The sequence below is a fragment of the Aethalodelphis obliquidens genome, unplaced genomic scaffold (genome assembly GCF_003676395.1).
Source record: "Aethalodelphis obliquidens isolate GAN/ISIS:26980383/991018 unplaced genomic scaffold, ASM367639v1 scaffold87, whole genome shotgun sequence".
Classification (NCBI taxonomy): Eukaryota; Metazoa; Chordata; class Mammalia; order Artiodactyla; family Delphinidae; genus Aethalodelphis; species Aethalodelphis obliquidens.
The window spans coordinates 4,250,759-4,267,959 of NW_020838031.1; the positions used below are offsets into that span (position 1 = coordinate 4,250,759).

General features: G+C 46.0%; 1 protein-coding gene across 1 annotated transcript in view; it reads right to left on the minus strand.

Moving 5' to 3' along the window:
- The window catches only part of PCNX2 (pecanex 2), a 273,090-nt gene that overhangs the window by 38,780 nt on the left and 217,109 nt on the right, over positions 1–17,201 (minus strand). Inside the window, exon 25 of the mRNA XM_027094137.1 lies at positions 16,801–17,016. Within this exon, the coding sequence (XP_026949938.1) occupies positions 16,801–17,016 (216 nt within the window). The remainder of the gene's footprint in view (positions 1–16,800; positions 17,017–17,201) is intronic.

Below are 17,201 nucleotides of genomic sequence, written 5' to 3' on the forward strand. Positions count from 1 at the left end.
CACTTTTTTTCCTGTCAATTGATAGTCTCAATTAATTCATTCATTATGATAATTTTCCTTTGAATTCCTAAACATATTAATATCTGTTTGAAACGTCTCTTCTGCTAACTCCAGCATCTTTGGGTGTGTTTCTATTTTGTTTTGTTTTGCTGGTTATGGGTCACTTTTTTTCTGCTTATTTACATATTTGCCCACTTTTATTACATGCTGGGTATTGTTGATGTTATAGTATTGACAGTCGGGGCTGTTTTTTTTTCTTCCTTTAGAGAGAGTTATGTTCTGTTAAGGAGTCAATTTATCTGCACGTCAGCGTGATCCTTTTGAAACTTGCTTTTAATCTTGGTTTGGAAATGTCTACAGTAGCCCTTATTCTAGGGTGAGAATATCTTTACTCCTAAAGCTTGGTCTTTCTGGACCTCAGGTGAATTCCTGGGATGTTCAGCCAGGTCTCTCCACTGGCTACTTGGAATTTCTACATCTCTCAGCATGGTCTGGCCTCTGTCATCTCTATTTAGCTCACCTCCCCAGTTACTGTTCTCTGTCAGGTCTTGATGATACAGGCTCTTGCTATACAAAAGCAGGTTAATATTCATTCAATCACGAAAGGGGATCCCTATACTGATTTCTGTAGCTCCTCATCTGTGAAGTTCACTCCTGCCTAGTACTCTGACCCCCAGATTCTGATTCTACCTCCCTAGCTAAACAAGACCACTGTGCTCTCTTTGGGCTCTACCTTGCTGCTGCTACAGATACGAAAGGGCCTCTGGGAAGAAAGCAGGGACAACTGTGGGAGCTCACTTTGTATGCTTCCCCTCTTTCAATGATCAGAGCCTTGCACTGTCTATTGTCCAATATCTGAAAACAGTTGATTAATATGTTTTTTCTAGCTTTATCATTGTTTGTGGCAGGAAGGATATTCCAACACTGGCTACTCGGTCTTGGCCAAAAAAGCAAGTCTCTGAATCCTTTTACGTGTCTTTTGAAACTTAATGCAAACATGAAACCTGTCCCTACACCCACTTCCACACCATTCATTTTTCCTGGGATCCCATCTCATTATTCACCATGCCTGGTATTTAGTAGGTGATAACAAGGTGGTTGGCGGAATGATCGAAGGACTAGCTGGATGAACAAATGAAAGAATTCTTATCCAGATCACTATATTACAGGCAACAGACACCCTATTGAGAAAATACATAGCAGATGCAACAGACTCTTGTTACATTACAGGAGGAAGATAAAGAAAAGCAATGCTTAAACTAAGCCTCTCTATAGAACCCATGCGTGAGATGATCGTAATACATCAGAGACGAGAAACTGCAACTTTCAAATAAAAATGTACATGCAGAACTCTTAGGATAACAGTCTATGAACTAGGAGTCAAGATCAGGAAGGGGAGAGCAAGCAGGTTGTTGTAACATAAAGTGAAATAGTGAAGAACTGATCTCAGGTCTTAGGATTCCATTCGTCTTTCTCCAAGACCTCATCGCTTTGGATCTTAGCTGAAAGCACTCTTTTTTATACATTTCAGGGATCTCTTTGCTCATTCTGTAATATAAAACTCTTATTCCCTCTGGGAAAGATGTACAGAAATACACAGGTGAAACACAAGCAGTGAGTAATTCAGGTCGCGAACTGTGGGGCATCCAGAGTGAGTAACGAACTACCGCTGCGTCCTAACTGAGCCACCTACTGGGACCCCTGGGCGTTAGACTCCAGGGGTGGGGGAGGTCTGATCCCACCCCAATGGCACAATAAACAACACTGGTTTACTGCTAGTTAATAATATGATTTGGGAAGAAACGCTCTTCCAGTGAAAGAAGTAATTGATCTCACAAAGGAGAAGCATAAAGGGGGACCTTCACCTCAAACAGATTAGCAAAACTGTTTAAATGACATGCCTCGAGGGTTTTTTTTTCCCTCCTTCCTTTTTCTCCATCCAGGTCAATCATTTTATCGTATTGGGCTGATGCCAGCATTGTCTGTTTGTTTTACATCAAACTGGAAGGAGTGTGTGTGTGTTTATGAGTACATGAGATGACGCAGAATTTGGATTTCTACCATCTGAAGGAAATAAGCTAGCACCGTCCTTTGTGAGAAGCAGGGGCTCATTTCTACACTGATAGGAGGACCACTGACGAAGGCGTTTGCTGTGAAGGACTGCTAGGCTTGGTAGAGACACTGTAGCTGTCTGAGGTTTTTAATAAATATTCAGTTCAGGTAGGTCTTGGTGTCTTTTCTTAGGAACAAAAGATTCATAGCTGGGTTCACATTGTAAAAGAATATGAAAATAATGAAACCCAGTCATGTCTGCAAAGGCGCTAATTTTGCTGTTCACATGCAAATCAGGCCCATATCCTTCTCAGAGAGCCTCCCCGGGTTTAGAGCACATTCCCTCCAAAGGGAAGACCAGAGGTCTGCTGCCCCTACACTGTGACCTTTCCCGGATGGCTGTCTCTGGAGTTTCCATGGAACCGAACTCTTGGCACCTTTCACGTTGCTGTGTTCTCATGGCCTGTGTCAGTGGGACATAGAAGGCATTCAATAACCTTTTTTTTTTTAACATTTTTATTGGGGTATAATTGCTTTACAATGGTGTGTTAGTTTCTGCTTTATAACAAAGTGAATCAGTTATACATATTAACCATTTTTAAAATGAATTTTGAGGGACTTCCCTGGTGGTCCAGTGGTTAAGAATCTGCCTCCCAATGCGGGGGACGTGGGTTCGATCCCTGGTCAGGGAAGTAAGATCCCACATGTCATGGGGGCAACTCAGCCCGCGCACCGCAACTAGAGAGAAGCCTGTCTGCCACAACGAAGAGCCTGTGCGCCACAACAAAGATCCCGTGTCTTGCAACTAAGACCTGACTCAGCCAAATAAATAAATAAATATTTAAAATGAATTTTAAGAGTATCTTGGAGTCTCTTCATCCTAATAGATGAGCGTGCCTCGTGAAAGCTGTGAAAATTGAACTGACAGTGTGTCTAGTAGATCCCAGATACTTTGCACACAGGATATGCATCAATTTCCAGAGTGCAGCCATTGCGGCTGTGCGAGGTAACCCTCTCCTGGCTACCTGACCCTTTCCTCCTCCCTTTCCCTGTTGCCGAAGGGGCAAGACTGCCCCCCTTTAAGCACCACTGGGCATCCTTACCAGTGACTGGCCAGGCCTGGCTTATTTATTCTTACTAAATTCCAAAAAGGAATGAAGTCCATTCTAAAAGGCAGACACAGAGGCTTCCCTGCTGGAGCAGTGGTTAAGAATCCACCTGCCAATGCAGGGGACACGGGTTTGAGCCCTGGTCCAGGAAGATCCCACATGCCACGGAGCAACTAAGCCTGTGTGCCACGACAACTGAGCCTGCGCTCTAGAGCCCACGAGCCACAACTACTGAGCCTGTGAGCCACAACTACTGAAGCCCACACGCCTAGAGCCCGTGCTCCGCAACGAGAAGCCACCATGATGAGAAGCCCGCGCACCGCAACGAAGAGTAGCCCCACATCACCGCAACTAGAGAAAGCCCGCGTGCAGCAAGGGAGACCCAACGCAGCCAAAAGTAATAAATAAAGAAAAAATAAATTTATAAAATAAATAAATAAGGAAATGATAAAATTTAAGTGGCAATGGGGACAGGAAAAATATAATGAAGCCAGAAGCATGTCAAGAGACCTTCACTTCATTCTATGATGTCCTATATATTTGCTAAAGGTGGGCCACTGATTTCACTCAGGCTTTCTAGCAAGCACTGTAGAAAGATAACTTGAGTTTCTCGTGTCCTTAAGACCAAAACAAGATAATTGCTTGGAAGGACCATAGCTATTTCTGGCTAAGACACCAGAGAGATGACATCCCCAGGACCTTCATAAGAGAGAACATTGTACAGTACGGAGACCATCATCCTTCTCGGCATTGCATGGCAGGTACAGTCACGATGTTCCAGAGCTGTTCTAATATGGCCAAAGTACAATTAAAAAAATTTCTATAGGTGGCCAAAATAATTCAGCTTTAGGTATATGGTTCTCCAGAGGTCTGGTGTCACCCGAGGGTAGACGGTGGGGACGCAGGAGGACAACTTCACACCTTTCAGGAAATCCTTGACATGGACCATTTCCCTCCACCTAGTTTTTTATTGTTGTTGTTGTTGTTGTTGTTTAATGTTTTGGCCGCACTGTGCGGCATGCGGGATCTTAGTTCCCAGACCAGGGATCGAATCTGTGCCCCCTGCAATGGAAGCACGGAGTCTTAACCACTGGACCGCCGGGAAGGTCCAATCTCCAGCTAGTTTTGACAGTTACTGTGCATTGAGGGGCAGTGAATTTCAACGTCCTCTCTGACAAGCACAGGAGTGTAGCTATTCTGCGCGCTGGTTAGCGTAGGCACGCCTGCTTCAGTGGTCCACCAAGCTGGAGGTAGAGGTGACATTCTCCTGGGAAAGCTGGGAAGCCAAAGGAGAACGTCTGTGCGATGTGAGAAACGGAGGGCTGGCAAACAAAAGTCGGGAGGTGCCCTCCTGGCTGGGAAGCCTGGGCCAGGATCCTTGAAGCGGGGAGGGGAGGCTCAGGGCAGTCCGGCTGGAGTGGGAAGTTGAGTCCTACGGAGACATTTGAACTTCATTCTCTAGGTGACAGGTAGGCCACAAGGGCTTTTAAATCCCAAGGAAACAGGAAGAAAGTTGCACTTAAGAAACCTTCCCCTACAGCCTTGGGGGAGTAAAGAGGAGAGACTGGAGATAGGGCAATCAGCCACCCACAGTCCCATTTCAGGTGAAAAGCGCTGGGGACTGAAACCAGGGTCCAGGCTGTTTACCAAGAGGTCGGAGAAAATGATGGAGACGGGGAGCCATTACGTGACAGAGACTTCAAAGGGATGCATTAAAAATGGTCCCCTGAAGCGGCAAGGCTGCGCTCAAAGAATGTCAGCTTGTTTACAACCTTCCAGCAAGAGCAGGCACCTTAAAGCCCAAACGCACAACCTATTTTAAAGACTGGGCCTCCCAGTCCTACGGTTTTTCTCCTTAGCTGATGTACGTTGTCCCAAAGACTCTGGCAACTGGATTCCACAGAAAACCCCAAATATCATCAACATTGTTACGTTTAGTTTTATCCACTAATAATGGTTTAAAACAACTGTACTAGAGATTTATTTGAGCTGAGTTTTCAAATGGCCACGGCCTTCATCAGCCCAACGTACCAGGGTGGTGTTTTCCGTATGCCAAGCAATGAGGTCACCAGGAGGGGCTGACAGAGAGCGGTTTAGATTGTCCTGCAAGTACAACCAGTCCCTGCTCATGGAGTGGAAGAGAAGTAGGCATAGATACGGTTAAGCCAATGCTTTTCAACCTTCGGGTGGGATTTACAGACACACACTTTGGGATGTGTGTTGGACTATTATTAAATAAAACGTATTTCCTTCTGAGGCCACAGGGCCACAAAAGGAGGAGGCCATCAGTTATAGTCATTGCTAAGTACAAAATAGTCCACTTCCCTGAACACTGGGACCTCACACAGCCCAGCGTGCGTTGCACGTTGGAAACACAAGATGTGAGAGACAGGGCTTAGCCCTGCAAGCGCTTGTTGGAGATGCATTCTTAGTGCCCCTTATAATACCGTAATACATGTAATACATGTCATAACGAGGACTTCCAGAACATTTTTCTTCAGGCTGGAACTCTATCGTTACTTCTTGCTAGTTGGTTAGATCAAGGGCCATTTTGTGACCAAATGAAATAATGTCAGAGAAAGCTGTTTAAAAATTTTTGAAGGATTGACATTTCTAGAAGGTCACGGTGGAATTTTTTCCCCAAAATTTCTCCTGCAGCTTCAATGTCATGGAGATGGCTTTCTCAGCCCTTCCTCCACCCCATGCTAGTTCTCTGGGACAGAATCTTAGAACATGAGGCTACAGGAACATGCAGGTCATCTATCCCCAGCGACCTGCCCTGGGAGATGACCCTGTATCTGCTAGACATCACCAGATTTAATTTCTGGAAAGAAATACTTATTATAACAATAGTCTGTTTATATGTAAATCTGTCCCATTACACTGCCTACTTGCTAGTTGCTAAACATCCATTTGATAATCACCCGCTTTAAATTAATCTAACCTTAAAGATGGAGAAATGGCCACAGAGCAGAACTAAAACAAGGAACAGCGTTGGCCTGTCGAGACTGATGAGTTTCGTTTTTTATTCTTTTACTGGACAATTTCTCCCCAGTCCCAATTTCCATTCCTTCGGCCACATTCGACCCGAGTGTCTTTTAAGTGTCACACTGAGAACCTAGGAGAAGTGTATTTGCTCAGTGTGCAGTGGAAGAAAAGTATGTTAAAATAGTTTATAGCATGTGTGATTTTGTGGGGATAGCAGAGGTTTTTTATTATAACAATTTTCTCTCCCAAGGACCCTCAATTTGCTTTAAGATCTGTCCATAGGAATACAGCTTCTTTCATGAGCTGTTTGGCAGGATAGATTTTGAATGTGGTCTAACAGTTTTTCTCAGAGAATTTTTATTTCAATACCTCATCTTTTTACGGGATACGTACCAACTTAAAAAGTGACTTCTCTGATAGCATCTCACGGATGGCACACATCAACCTGGTTACGCAGACGTAATTTTTTCTACTAAACATAAGGACACTGAGTCTTAAAAGCAACTTGTCCAGTAGAAGGGTCTGGTCTTTTGAATTTAAAAATCAGTATTTTCCCCTTATCACACAGTGTCTCATGAGCCTTGACCAATTACAAGCAAAAGTTCCCTGAATTTACTTTTTTCTACCAGCCCACAGGAGAAAATGAAATAAACAAAATCACGCAGTGCACAGGGAGGCTTACACTGGGCAGGTAGGAAGCGTAAGAAAAGTTGAAATATACATAATAATGATACCTGTGAATGACATGTTTCCCTCCACACCTGGTCCATTTCCGTGAGAAAACCAATGCACTCAACCTTACTGAGTTGGTCCCTTTCTGATTAATATTTAATTCAAAGTTGTATTATCTGGCTTTTCTCCCACAAACTGTTTTTTTTGAGTGTTGAAAGCTAAAGTATGCAGACTCTGTTAATGTTCACCAGGAAAGCACCTCTCCTTTCCCAGACTTGCTATCTGGACAAGCAAGGCTTTGTCTCGTTTACTAACATGTCACACAATTTGAAATGAAGGAAAATACGCGTTGAGGAATTCTGAGTGGAGAACCTATTATTTCCTGGGTGAAGTTTGGAACCTAGGGACCTAACAGCTTCCTCAAGCTGGGTAGACAAAAGAAGTAAAGACTTGCTAATGACCTAGATGTTGCCATAGAGAAGACAGAATTCTAGCTAGTTCCAAGATTAGTGAGAGCTATGGCTCTACGTGGATTAGCCGGTTAGGATAAGCGTTTGGGTTGGATTAATTTGAGATAAGATTAGGTTACCCAGATATTTTTAAAATGTCCCCGCAGGCTGGTGATTATGGGGTGTTAGCCTAACTATGAAAGGGCTGATAACATTGCACACAGACAGGAACATATATCTCATTTTTTTTGGATATTTTCCAGACCCAGTGGTAATGTGGGGTTACGTCCTGATAACTAACTATGCCTTTGCTTTCCACGTTCCTTCTGCAGGAGCCGTCCAGCTTTCACACTTGCTAAGGCAGTTGGCAGTTCAAGAAACTGAGCTGCTAAGAGAGGCGATGCCATATTAACACTTAGCCGCACATTCAGGTAAAAGTTTTAATTTTGAATTTCAACAACCAAAAAATGGTTACTTGTTCTCTTTTCCGCATATCGTCTCCTTATTTATCTTTCCTTTCTTCCTTCCTTCGTTCTTTCCTTCCTTCCCTCCTCCCTCCTCCCTCCAAGGCAGAGGGGTTTACTGCAAAGGTCATGGACTTTGGAGTCTGCCACATCTAGGCGTTTACCCCTCCGCCACCACTGGCGACTCTGTAGCCTTGGGCAACTTACTAAACCTCATTCACCCAATTATGTCATGTCTAAAAGAGAGATAATAATACCTACTTGCTGTATAGACTGCTTACGAAGAATATTCTGATAATATATGCAAAGGGCTTACTATGGTGCCTGGCACATAACTGGTGCTCAAGAAACTTCGGACTGTCTCTCCTTCCTCCCTCCACCAACCTCTACCTGGCATCCCTCCATGAACCCGTCAGTGCACGGGGAGAAAGGCAGGAGGCCCAGCCTTCGAGGGTCCCACAACCTGTTAGAACCTGGCTTAGTCAATTTTTCCTAGCCTGTAGGAATAAAAAACTGAATGTACAAACTGTGCGAGAACACTGAAAGTAAACTGGCTTTGGTTGTCAAGTGATTACTTATTGTTTTGTTATCAACAAACACTGACTGACTGCCCACCATGTGTGGCCACATGCTCAGCATCTCGTCCTGATGGCAAAGATTCACAATCTACACATACAAACACCTAAGAGCAAACGTCGTTTTCACCACCGCCCCTCTGTTTTAAATAAAAGGACAGAGTAATCTGCATTGGTTATGTTTTCTTGTTTGAACTAGGATATGAACAAAAACTGGAAATATTTGATCACATGGGAACGTAGAAAATATATACAAATGCACTATCATTCATTGCAAGGAAATAGTGAGAAATGAATAAATCAGCAGAGAAAAATGTAGTTCCACAAATAATAGAAGAGGTAAATGTCCACATAACATAATGCATTTCTGATATCATTTTTCTTGAGTGTTCCAAAAACCCACTTTATCAAATGACTCTTAAATATATATTTATTATATGTAATACAATAAATACATATGTGATATATATGTCTGTGTATATAAATACACATAATTTCCTAAGATCTCCCCTAAGATGATTTTTGGAAAACAGATCTTACTGGGATAAAATGTAGCAGTCCTATACTGACAAGGATATTGAAGGCTGCGGGCATACCTACACGCATAAAAAAATTTCATTTCAGCAGCCTCGAAACGTGCCACGCACGTGACGCAGCCTCAGATGACAGACTCCGCTTCATCGTCCCATGAGAAAATATTGTTTCACTGCAGCTCAAGCCATTTGCCCAGGGAGCCCTGCAGTCGAATTCCCACACTGTTCTAGAAGTTACATTTTCTGACCCCATCGTAATCATCACCTCCTCCGCACCCAGGCCACAGACCCTTGAAATTCTTTCTCTGTGCCCCCCTGGGGCTCATGATAGATCTCCCAGCTTTTCTGAATGTACTCCCCTCTCTTCTAGGCTGGAAGGACGGCCCCTCCTGTTGCCCAGTGGGTCTGCAGTGCTCCCCAGTGGGACGGACTGCTTTGAACACGCCTCCCAGGAGTACTTCCAGCTGATGCTTTCAGGGGACACACTGGACCTGCCCCACCCTCTTGCTGACATCCTCTACAGCCCCTCTAGGTTACGTCCAGTCCTTCCGTGGAGATGCTGGCTCTGGCTCGCGGTCACTCTGCAACGTACCTCCTGCCATCACTCTTGGGACTTCAGTATCCACCGAGATGCTCCTTCCGACATCCTGACCTGACGTCCACCCTCCGATGATCTCACCTTCCACCCGACCGTAACCCTGGACCCAGATTACCCCAAAGTGCTTCCCCTCTGTAAGTATCTGTTCCAAACCTCATCATCTCCAGCAACCATTTCCTTTGCACTTTCAACTTCAACCATCCTGGTACCCTCCCCAGATCCAGGGAGTCCTCTCCCCAGGTGGTATTTCCACCTCTCTCACACCCTCCCTGCCCTTCTTTCTCAGCTTACATTCCACGGCCAGGCATCAAAATCACTATCACACCCTTGTCCTTGCCTTCACGACATTCATCTGGCTCAACCCCAGCCTTGATTAACTCCACCTCTGCCCTTCACACCTGCACCCATGAAGCTGGATGTGGCTTAGGGAAAATTACGAGCAATCTTAACGGGTCTTCTTTTAAAGTCATGATCACTGATCTCAAGCGCACTCTTCATGCTGGGGATGGACTACTTCCCTACCCCATCCTCCTCCCACGCTCACGCCTTTTCTTTAACGCCCCACCGTGGGTTCCATCCTCCCAGCCCTTCGGATTCCATCACCTGCCACATAGCAAGCCCTCCTCTTCCCTTGGCCTGAAATTCCTCCACACCACTTCGTCGTCATGGAAATGCTTCTGATGCCCGATCTAATCCTCAGCTGGTGGACTAACGCTTAGGCATGTCCACCTTGCCTTTGGTGACCCTGTACCAGCAGGAAGCCAGCAGCTGCTTAACGTCCCCCCTTGACACCAGCCGTGGTTCCAAGCACTGGGCTATCTACCAGCAACACCCTTTCCCTGGGAGGAAATTATAACAAACTCCAGCAGGGAGAAGTTCAACTTTCCCCCAGTCATGATATGGTGGAAGCATTTTATATCTCCTGGACTGATGGGCCGTCAGAGCTGGAAAGAACTTATAATCACACCGAGGCTTTGATGAAGGAACTGACACTCTGAGAAGCCAAGTCGCGTGCGTGCCCAGTTGAACATCCTGACCTAAAGTGGCATTTTCTGTGCAACTGGGAAAATGATATGGAACTTTTGCAAGGCTATACAAGTGATTGAAGGCATTATACCCCAGTTACTTAGTGTTTAGTAAACCGAATGAACACCATAGCACAAATTTCAAACAAATACCCGAAAGGTAGAATGTAAAAACAGGAAACGGTCAGGTAGGAAGAGAAGTTAAGAGAGGCGTGTGGGTTTGCCCAACTCTACCACTAGGTAGCTGTGAGCCTCGGATGAGAATTCATCTCCGGGAGCCTGGATTTCCCCATTAGTTAAAGGGGAGGAAGCGCTGGGATTATGGCCGTTCTGAGGGTAGAGGTCACCTGCACAGGTGAGAGGGCGCTTTGGATGTCATAAAGGATTCCCTGCAATGCCCTTATTTTTGCTCCTATGCTTGGTTCTTCTCTTCTTCGTTTCTAAAGACAGTATTCAAGTTGCCTGACTGCTCTTAATGGCAGCTCTCTCCTCCTCATTCATGTTTCTCCTCTTTTAGAGAAATAAGCCATCCACCTAGGTCACCTGGGTGACTAACAGAGAACAGACATGGACTGAACAGATAATCAGTTCTCACTTTCCCTTCTTTCTGTGCCTACCTACTCGGATTATGGTTAAATGCGTTTTCCAATCCAACGGATTCCGCTTCTTTTGCAAAGGCTTGAACTTGGTGCCCCTCACACTGTGGACCTTCTAAGGTGCATTATCCGTTTCCTCGACTTAGATTTAAAGCCAACTCTTGAATGGTTTCCTTCAAGGCTCTCTGGTTGGGTAAACGCGAGGGATACCCATAAGCCCAAGAGCAGCTGTGCAGTCCTGTTTCATTACACGCTCAGCAACAAAAAATTGTATTTGTATTCTGGGATGCACAGGCCAAAAGGAGGAGAAGAGAACGTGGCTTCTTTGCTTGTATTCTCGATTTGAACTGGTATCAATCATTCACTACAGCACCATCCAGTGGAAATAGGATGTACCGTGAACCCTGATCAATCTTTTGGGCTACCCAGGATCTGAACCCCTATTCTGTTTGGAAACTACCCACAGTGCCGGAGACCAGCTAACTGTTCACCAAACTTTTTTACTTCTTCTCCTGGGTACTCAGCTAGACAACATTTCTCTTACATTGGGTTGGCCGAAAAGTGTGTTCGGGTTTTTCCATAAGATGTTATGGAAATTTTCGGCCAACGCAATAGTCATGTCAATTCCGGACAACAGAATTTAAGAGCGAATGATGCATCCCAGGTTCAGAACTGGCCCATAACAATCTTTCACGCAATCCTCCACTCTCTGCCAGCTTGACACTGAAGCCCAGGGTGACCCCAAAAGCAGTGCGCTAGGGAACAGGCAGAACTTCTACTGCCCAAGATCCCTGGCAGCGTGGAATGGTACCAGCCCCTCACCCCACCACCTCCTCTCACTGATCGGACTCTATGTGAATGCAAAATAAACATCTATTGTGTCAGCCCCTGAGATCTGGGACTCAACTATTACAGCAACTAGCAGGACAGCAACGAATGTACCCATGTTATAAGTCTCGGCGAGAGGGAGTCGTCACCTCCTGCTACAGGAACTGAAAAGTCAGACCCTCTCTGTCCTCCTCTCCTTTGCATCTAGAGCACATGCGTGCGACCTCAGCATCTTATCCGTCAGACACACCCACACCAGATGCGGACGCATGAGCTAGTGACACAAAGAAGCAGGGCTCGCGTGGAAAGCGTTCTGGAAGGGAAGGGAGGTGGTGGCAGAGGCCATTCATTCTGTTTTGGGGGCAGAAGTGATAACAGCAGTAGCATCCAATATCCAGGGTCATGACGTCAGTGACGTGAGGGCAGTGCTGGGTCCACCAGCCGACGTGCAACCCCTTCACAGGCTCAGCGCCGCCGTGTGATTTCAGGCTCTCGCGTGATAGCCACCAAGCCTGCTTCCCCAGCCATCTCGGCGAGTCTGTGCCCCGTGTAATAGCTTCCAATAAACCCTTCTCTTGCTTCAGTTAGCCAGAGATGATTTCGGTCATTTGCAACTAAAAATTCCTAGGGATACAAATGCATCCCTTTCAGTGAGAGAAAGACGGATGCACGTTCTTGCCCCCCGGCCTTGCGGACGCTTCCTCTAGGGTGTACTGTTCACTTCCTGAGTCAGAGCTGACGTGTGCTGGGAGCAGCTCATCTGTTCACTGGTGGCTTTGGTACGCTTCGGGAGAGAGGCCTAACGCATCTGTATTTTGACTGCCCCAGGCTGTGTTGAAGGAGGCGAAAATTTGACCAAAATAAAGCCTGCTGTTTGGGAAGATGGGAAAACGGAAAGAAAAGTGAAGTTCTAAAAATATATCTTGCAGAAATACCCAAAGAGGAAAAAGAAAATAAGATCTTCCCTGGGAATACGGTACTGGATGGTGCAAAGAGATAGAAAACAGAACGGGCTTTTTAGGTCAACTGGTTTCTTCCTGCAACAAAAGCATAATTTAGATTTCATCAAGGTATATGACCTCTCAATAGCCCTGTGTTCCAAACTCCAGCAGAACTAGATCAAGGAAGAGGTATTGTACAGGAGTGAGGGGCGTCGGGGAAGGCTAGCTGGCTTTTTTTCTCAAGACATCATTCCTGGGCAATCACTTTACACGATCACTGCCTCTGTCTTGCGCCCAACACATCTATGTTGGTCCCCAGCTTCCTTCCATATTTCACCCAGTGACGTTTCTGGAGTCTGGTATGTTGTTATAAGATTGGCCCCCAGTGACTCGTGCAGTGTGACAGGGCCCCTTTTCTACCACTTGAATCTGAGCTGTATTTGGGATTGGCTGGGGTCGATGAAAGATGGTAGGGGTGACTTGGTGCCTGTCCTGGAGGCTGGGCCATAAGAGGCCTTGCAGTGTTTGTGTTCCCCCCTTTGGAGCCCGGAGACCACCTAGCTGTGAAGATGCCTCATCCCGCCCATTGGAGGCTGAGCGCATGAAGGGGCCAGGGCTGGTAGCCAGCCCTAGACATGAATGGTTAAGTCAAAAAAGAAAACAATTCGTATGAGGTGAGACCAAAACATTCACTGTGGTAGATTAAAAACCCCTACTCTATTGGTGGGAATATAAATTGGTACAGCCACTATGGAAAACTGTATGGAGATTTTTTAAAAAACTAAAAGTAGAGTTACCATATGATCCAGCAATCTCACTCCTGGGCATGTATCCGGACAAAACTATAATTCAAAAATACTTAAGCACCCCAATGTCCACAGCAGCACTGTTCACAACAGCCAAGACATGGAAACAACCTAAATGTCCATCGACAGACGAACGGATAAAGAAGATGTGGTACATATGTACAGTGGAATACTACTCAGCCATAAAAAGGAATGAAATAATGCCTTTGCAGTGACATGGATGCAACTAGAGGTTATCATACTAAGTGAAGTAAGTCAGACAGAGAAAGACAAATACCATATGATATCACTTATATGTGGAATCTAAAATATGGCACGAGTGAACTTACCTATCAAACAGAAACAGACTCACAGACATAGAGAACAGACTTGTGGTTGCCAAGGGGGAGGGGGCAGGGAGAGGGGCAGATTAGGAGTTTGGGGTTAGTAGATGCAAACTATTACATAGAGAATGGATGGACAACAAGGTCCTGCTGTTGGACAACAAGGTTCCCTGCAGAGGGAACTATATTCAATCTCCTGGGATAAAGCATAATGGAAAAGAATATAAAAAAGAATGTATATATGTGTATTACTTAGTCATTTTACTGTACAGAAGAAATTAGCATAACATTGTAAATCAACTACACATCAATAAAAAATTTTTTTAAAAAGAACCCCTGTTGGGCTTCTCTGGTGGCGCAGTGGTTGAGAGTCCGCCTGCCGATGCAGGGGACACGGGTTCATGCCCTGGTCCGGGAAGATCCCACATGCCGCGGAGTGGACGGGCCCGTGAGCCATGGCCGCTGAGCCTGCGCGTCCGGAGCCTGTGCTCCGCAACGGGAGAGGCCAAAGCAGTGAGAGGCCCGCGTACCGCAAAAAAAAAAAGAACCCCTGTTGATGATGAGGGGCTGGCCGACTTCTAGAATCTAATTAACTTTGAGCCCCTTCAATTCAAAGATGGGTTAACTTGCGAAAAAAGCTGTAAGCCACCTAGAACTTGTGCTATAACAATAACTCAGATTTAACTCAGCAAACCTTAAAAGTTCTTCCTTTGAATTTCGGGAAAAACAGGAAGCTGTCAAAATAGGCAATTCTATTGCATTGTTGTACCAGAGACACAATTTCCACCACCTTCCGTGGCATTTTCTGGTATTTGTGCAAAATGCCGGGGAAACATTGCCTCTCTTTTCTGTACAATCTGATCATTACTCCCTCAGCCCAAAAACCTTTTCCAAAATAATCTCCCTAAATTAGATTCCTAGAATTTCTAAGGATGCACAAGAATCCTCTTCAGGTAATAGTTTTTAAAAAGTGAAGAAATGGCCAATTGTTCTTGGGTGAAAGGTGTCCTTTAGTCACTGTGAGGTTCTGGATGGCCATGACCTGACTCCTATTTACCCTTCTAGCATTTTCTGTGACCCCTTCTTCCCAAACCACCTGGAAACCACATCTGGCTCCTTCGTGCCTCTTTGTCATCACACCAGCTGTTCCCTCCTCTGTCGAGCTGACCAGACTCCAGTCCGATTGCAGTGCCCCTTCTCTGGCCCCCAAGCATCCCATGTACAGTCCACCTTCACGCTCACCTCGCTGAGCCGTAATTGCCCATCGCGTGTCTGCCTTGCGACGAGGCTCCAAGCTCCTTAAGGCGGGGCCTTCACTTCTGTACTCGAAGCACCTAAGCCAGTGCTTGACACACTAGCAGTGCTGAATAAATGTCTCCCAAGTGAATATTAGACTCATACGCCCAACTAGCTACCTCATGTATTCACTTGGATGAATCAAGCGCATTTGAAAGTACCCAAAATGGAGCTGTTGGTTGCATCCTCAAATGCAAAAGTGTTGCTCCTCGTTCAGGCTTCCCAGCTTCAGTAAACGCACCCCTGTCCACCAGGCACTCAACCTAGAAAGCGGGGAGCAGCCTGAGCACTCCGGCTTCCCTCACCCCAACACGTGGGCCCGTCCACCTCCGAGCCTCCTAGCACGTCTGTGCCTCCAGCATCTTCTCCTGCTGGGGTGACTACAGGACACTCCTAAGCGGTCCCCCCTTTTTTGCTTTTGTTCCCTCTGGCACCCTCTCTGCACAGCTACCAGAACGAGCTCTTCAGGTGCAAACTAGGTCAGTCATCCCCCTTTCCAGAACCCTCCATGGCTCCCCACTGTGCGCAGAAGAAAAATGCAGCCCTTTCCCCTGGCCAGGAGGCCCCCATGACCCGGCCTCCCACCCTCTCTGGTCAGGTCATTCCTCCCCAGTTGCTCCCGACTCAGACATTCAGCAGTTCCCAGTTCTGGGCCTAGAACGTTCTTCTTCCTGTTCTCCTCAGGATCCTTCCCTGACGATCCCATCTCATGTACCACCTCCTCACCCTCTGCAGTGATTTCGGTCACAGACCCTTATTCACCTCCTTATACCTTTTCTGCAAGCTGTGACTGCCTTGCTCACTTGTCTACTTGTTCATTTTCCACGTCATGAGGGTAACACTCAAGGTCACGTGCCCACTGCATCCCCAGCATTAGAACATTGCCTGACACAGAGGGAGGGCTGTAAGGCGTGTATGAATCAAGGATAAACAAAGAACCCAGGAGACGGGCCCATGAGGACATCTGTGACGCTGATCCCTGCGTGATCGCGACACAACTGCAGCGTCTGATTCATGGAAAAAACAGAGTCACACTTCCAAGATTCAGGCCAACTCAGTCACCGCAGGGCAGTAAGCATTCGTGTAGTGCCTGCTCGTACGTGATCTCATTTAAATCACACGACTTTATGAGGCAGCCATTCTTATTATCATTTTACAGATGATAAAAAAAAAAAAAAAGCTCAGAGACACTAAATGACTCACCCACAATAGACCATGACACTCGTAACCCAAGGAACCAGGTTCCATGTGGTCCACACCCGCTTATCGCTTCTGAGTTTTTCCCAGAAGGAATGAAACCAAAACCCTGACTTGCACCTCTGAAGGTTTACACCAGACGTTTCACCTTATTATTACCTCAGAGGACTGGGGTTTAGTTATATCCAAATACATGGAACAAAGTGATTGTAGCAAGTTCCCTAATTCTCATCCTATAGGACAGGCGCTCCACTCTTCCTTTTTAAGGGTGATTTCTCATTAAGCTTCGCATGGTAATTAACTCAAATGACTGACTGCCGACAACTTCAACAATAAAGAGATTCTTACCTCGGAATTCCAGTCCCCGAAGTTGAAAGGTGACAAGACCATTGCCAATTTCAATCAGGTGAACGAAAGCATTGAGGTAGTCTGAAGCCAATATAAAGCAATCTCCAGAGCTGTAGTTACCCCATCGGCCAAGGACGAGGTCTCCACAGAGGGACTCCTGGAGGGCCCTTGTCAAGTGTTCATAAAAGATGGAATTGAGGTTGTTGCCATCGCTCCCTGCAGACAGGACGAGAAATAATAGGCCCAGTGAGTCCGACTCCAACGTGCTTGACCTGGGAGACAGGGAGCTGTCTCTTGATTAGGGGTGAATCAGATCTTCAGACACTTCGCCCGTCAGGGTGGTGACACCCTCCTATTTCTTCCCGCTATACTCTTTCTGGTCAATGTCATCTGCACAAATG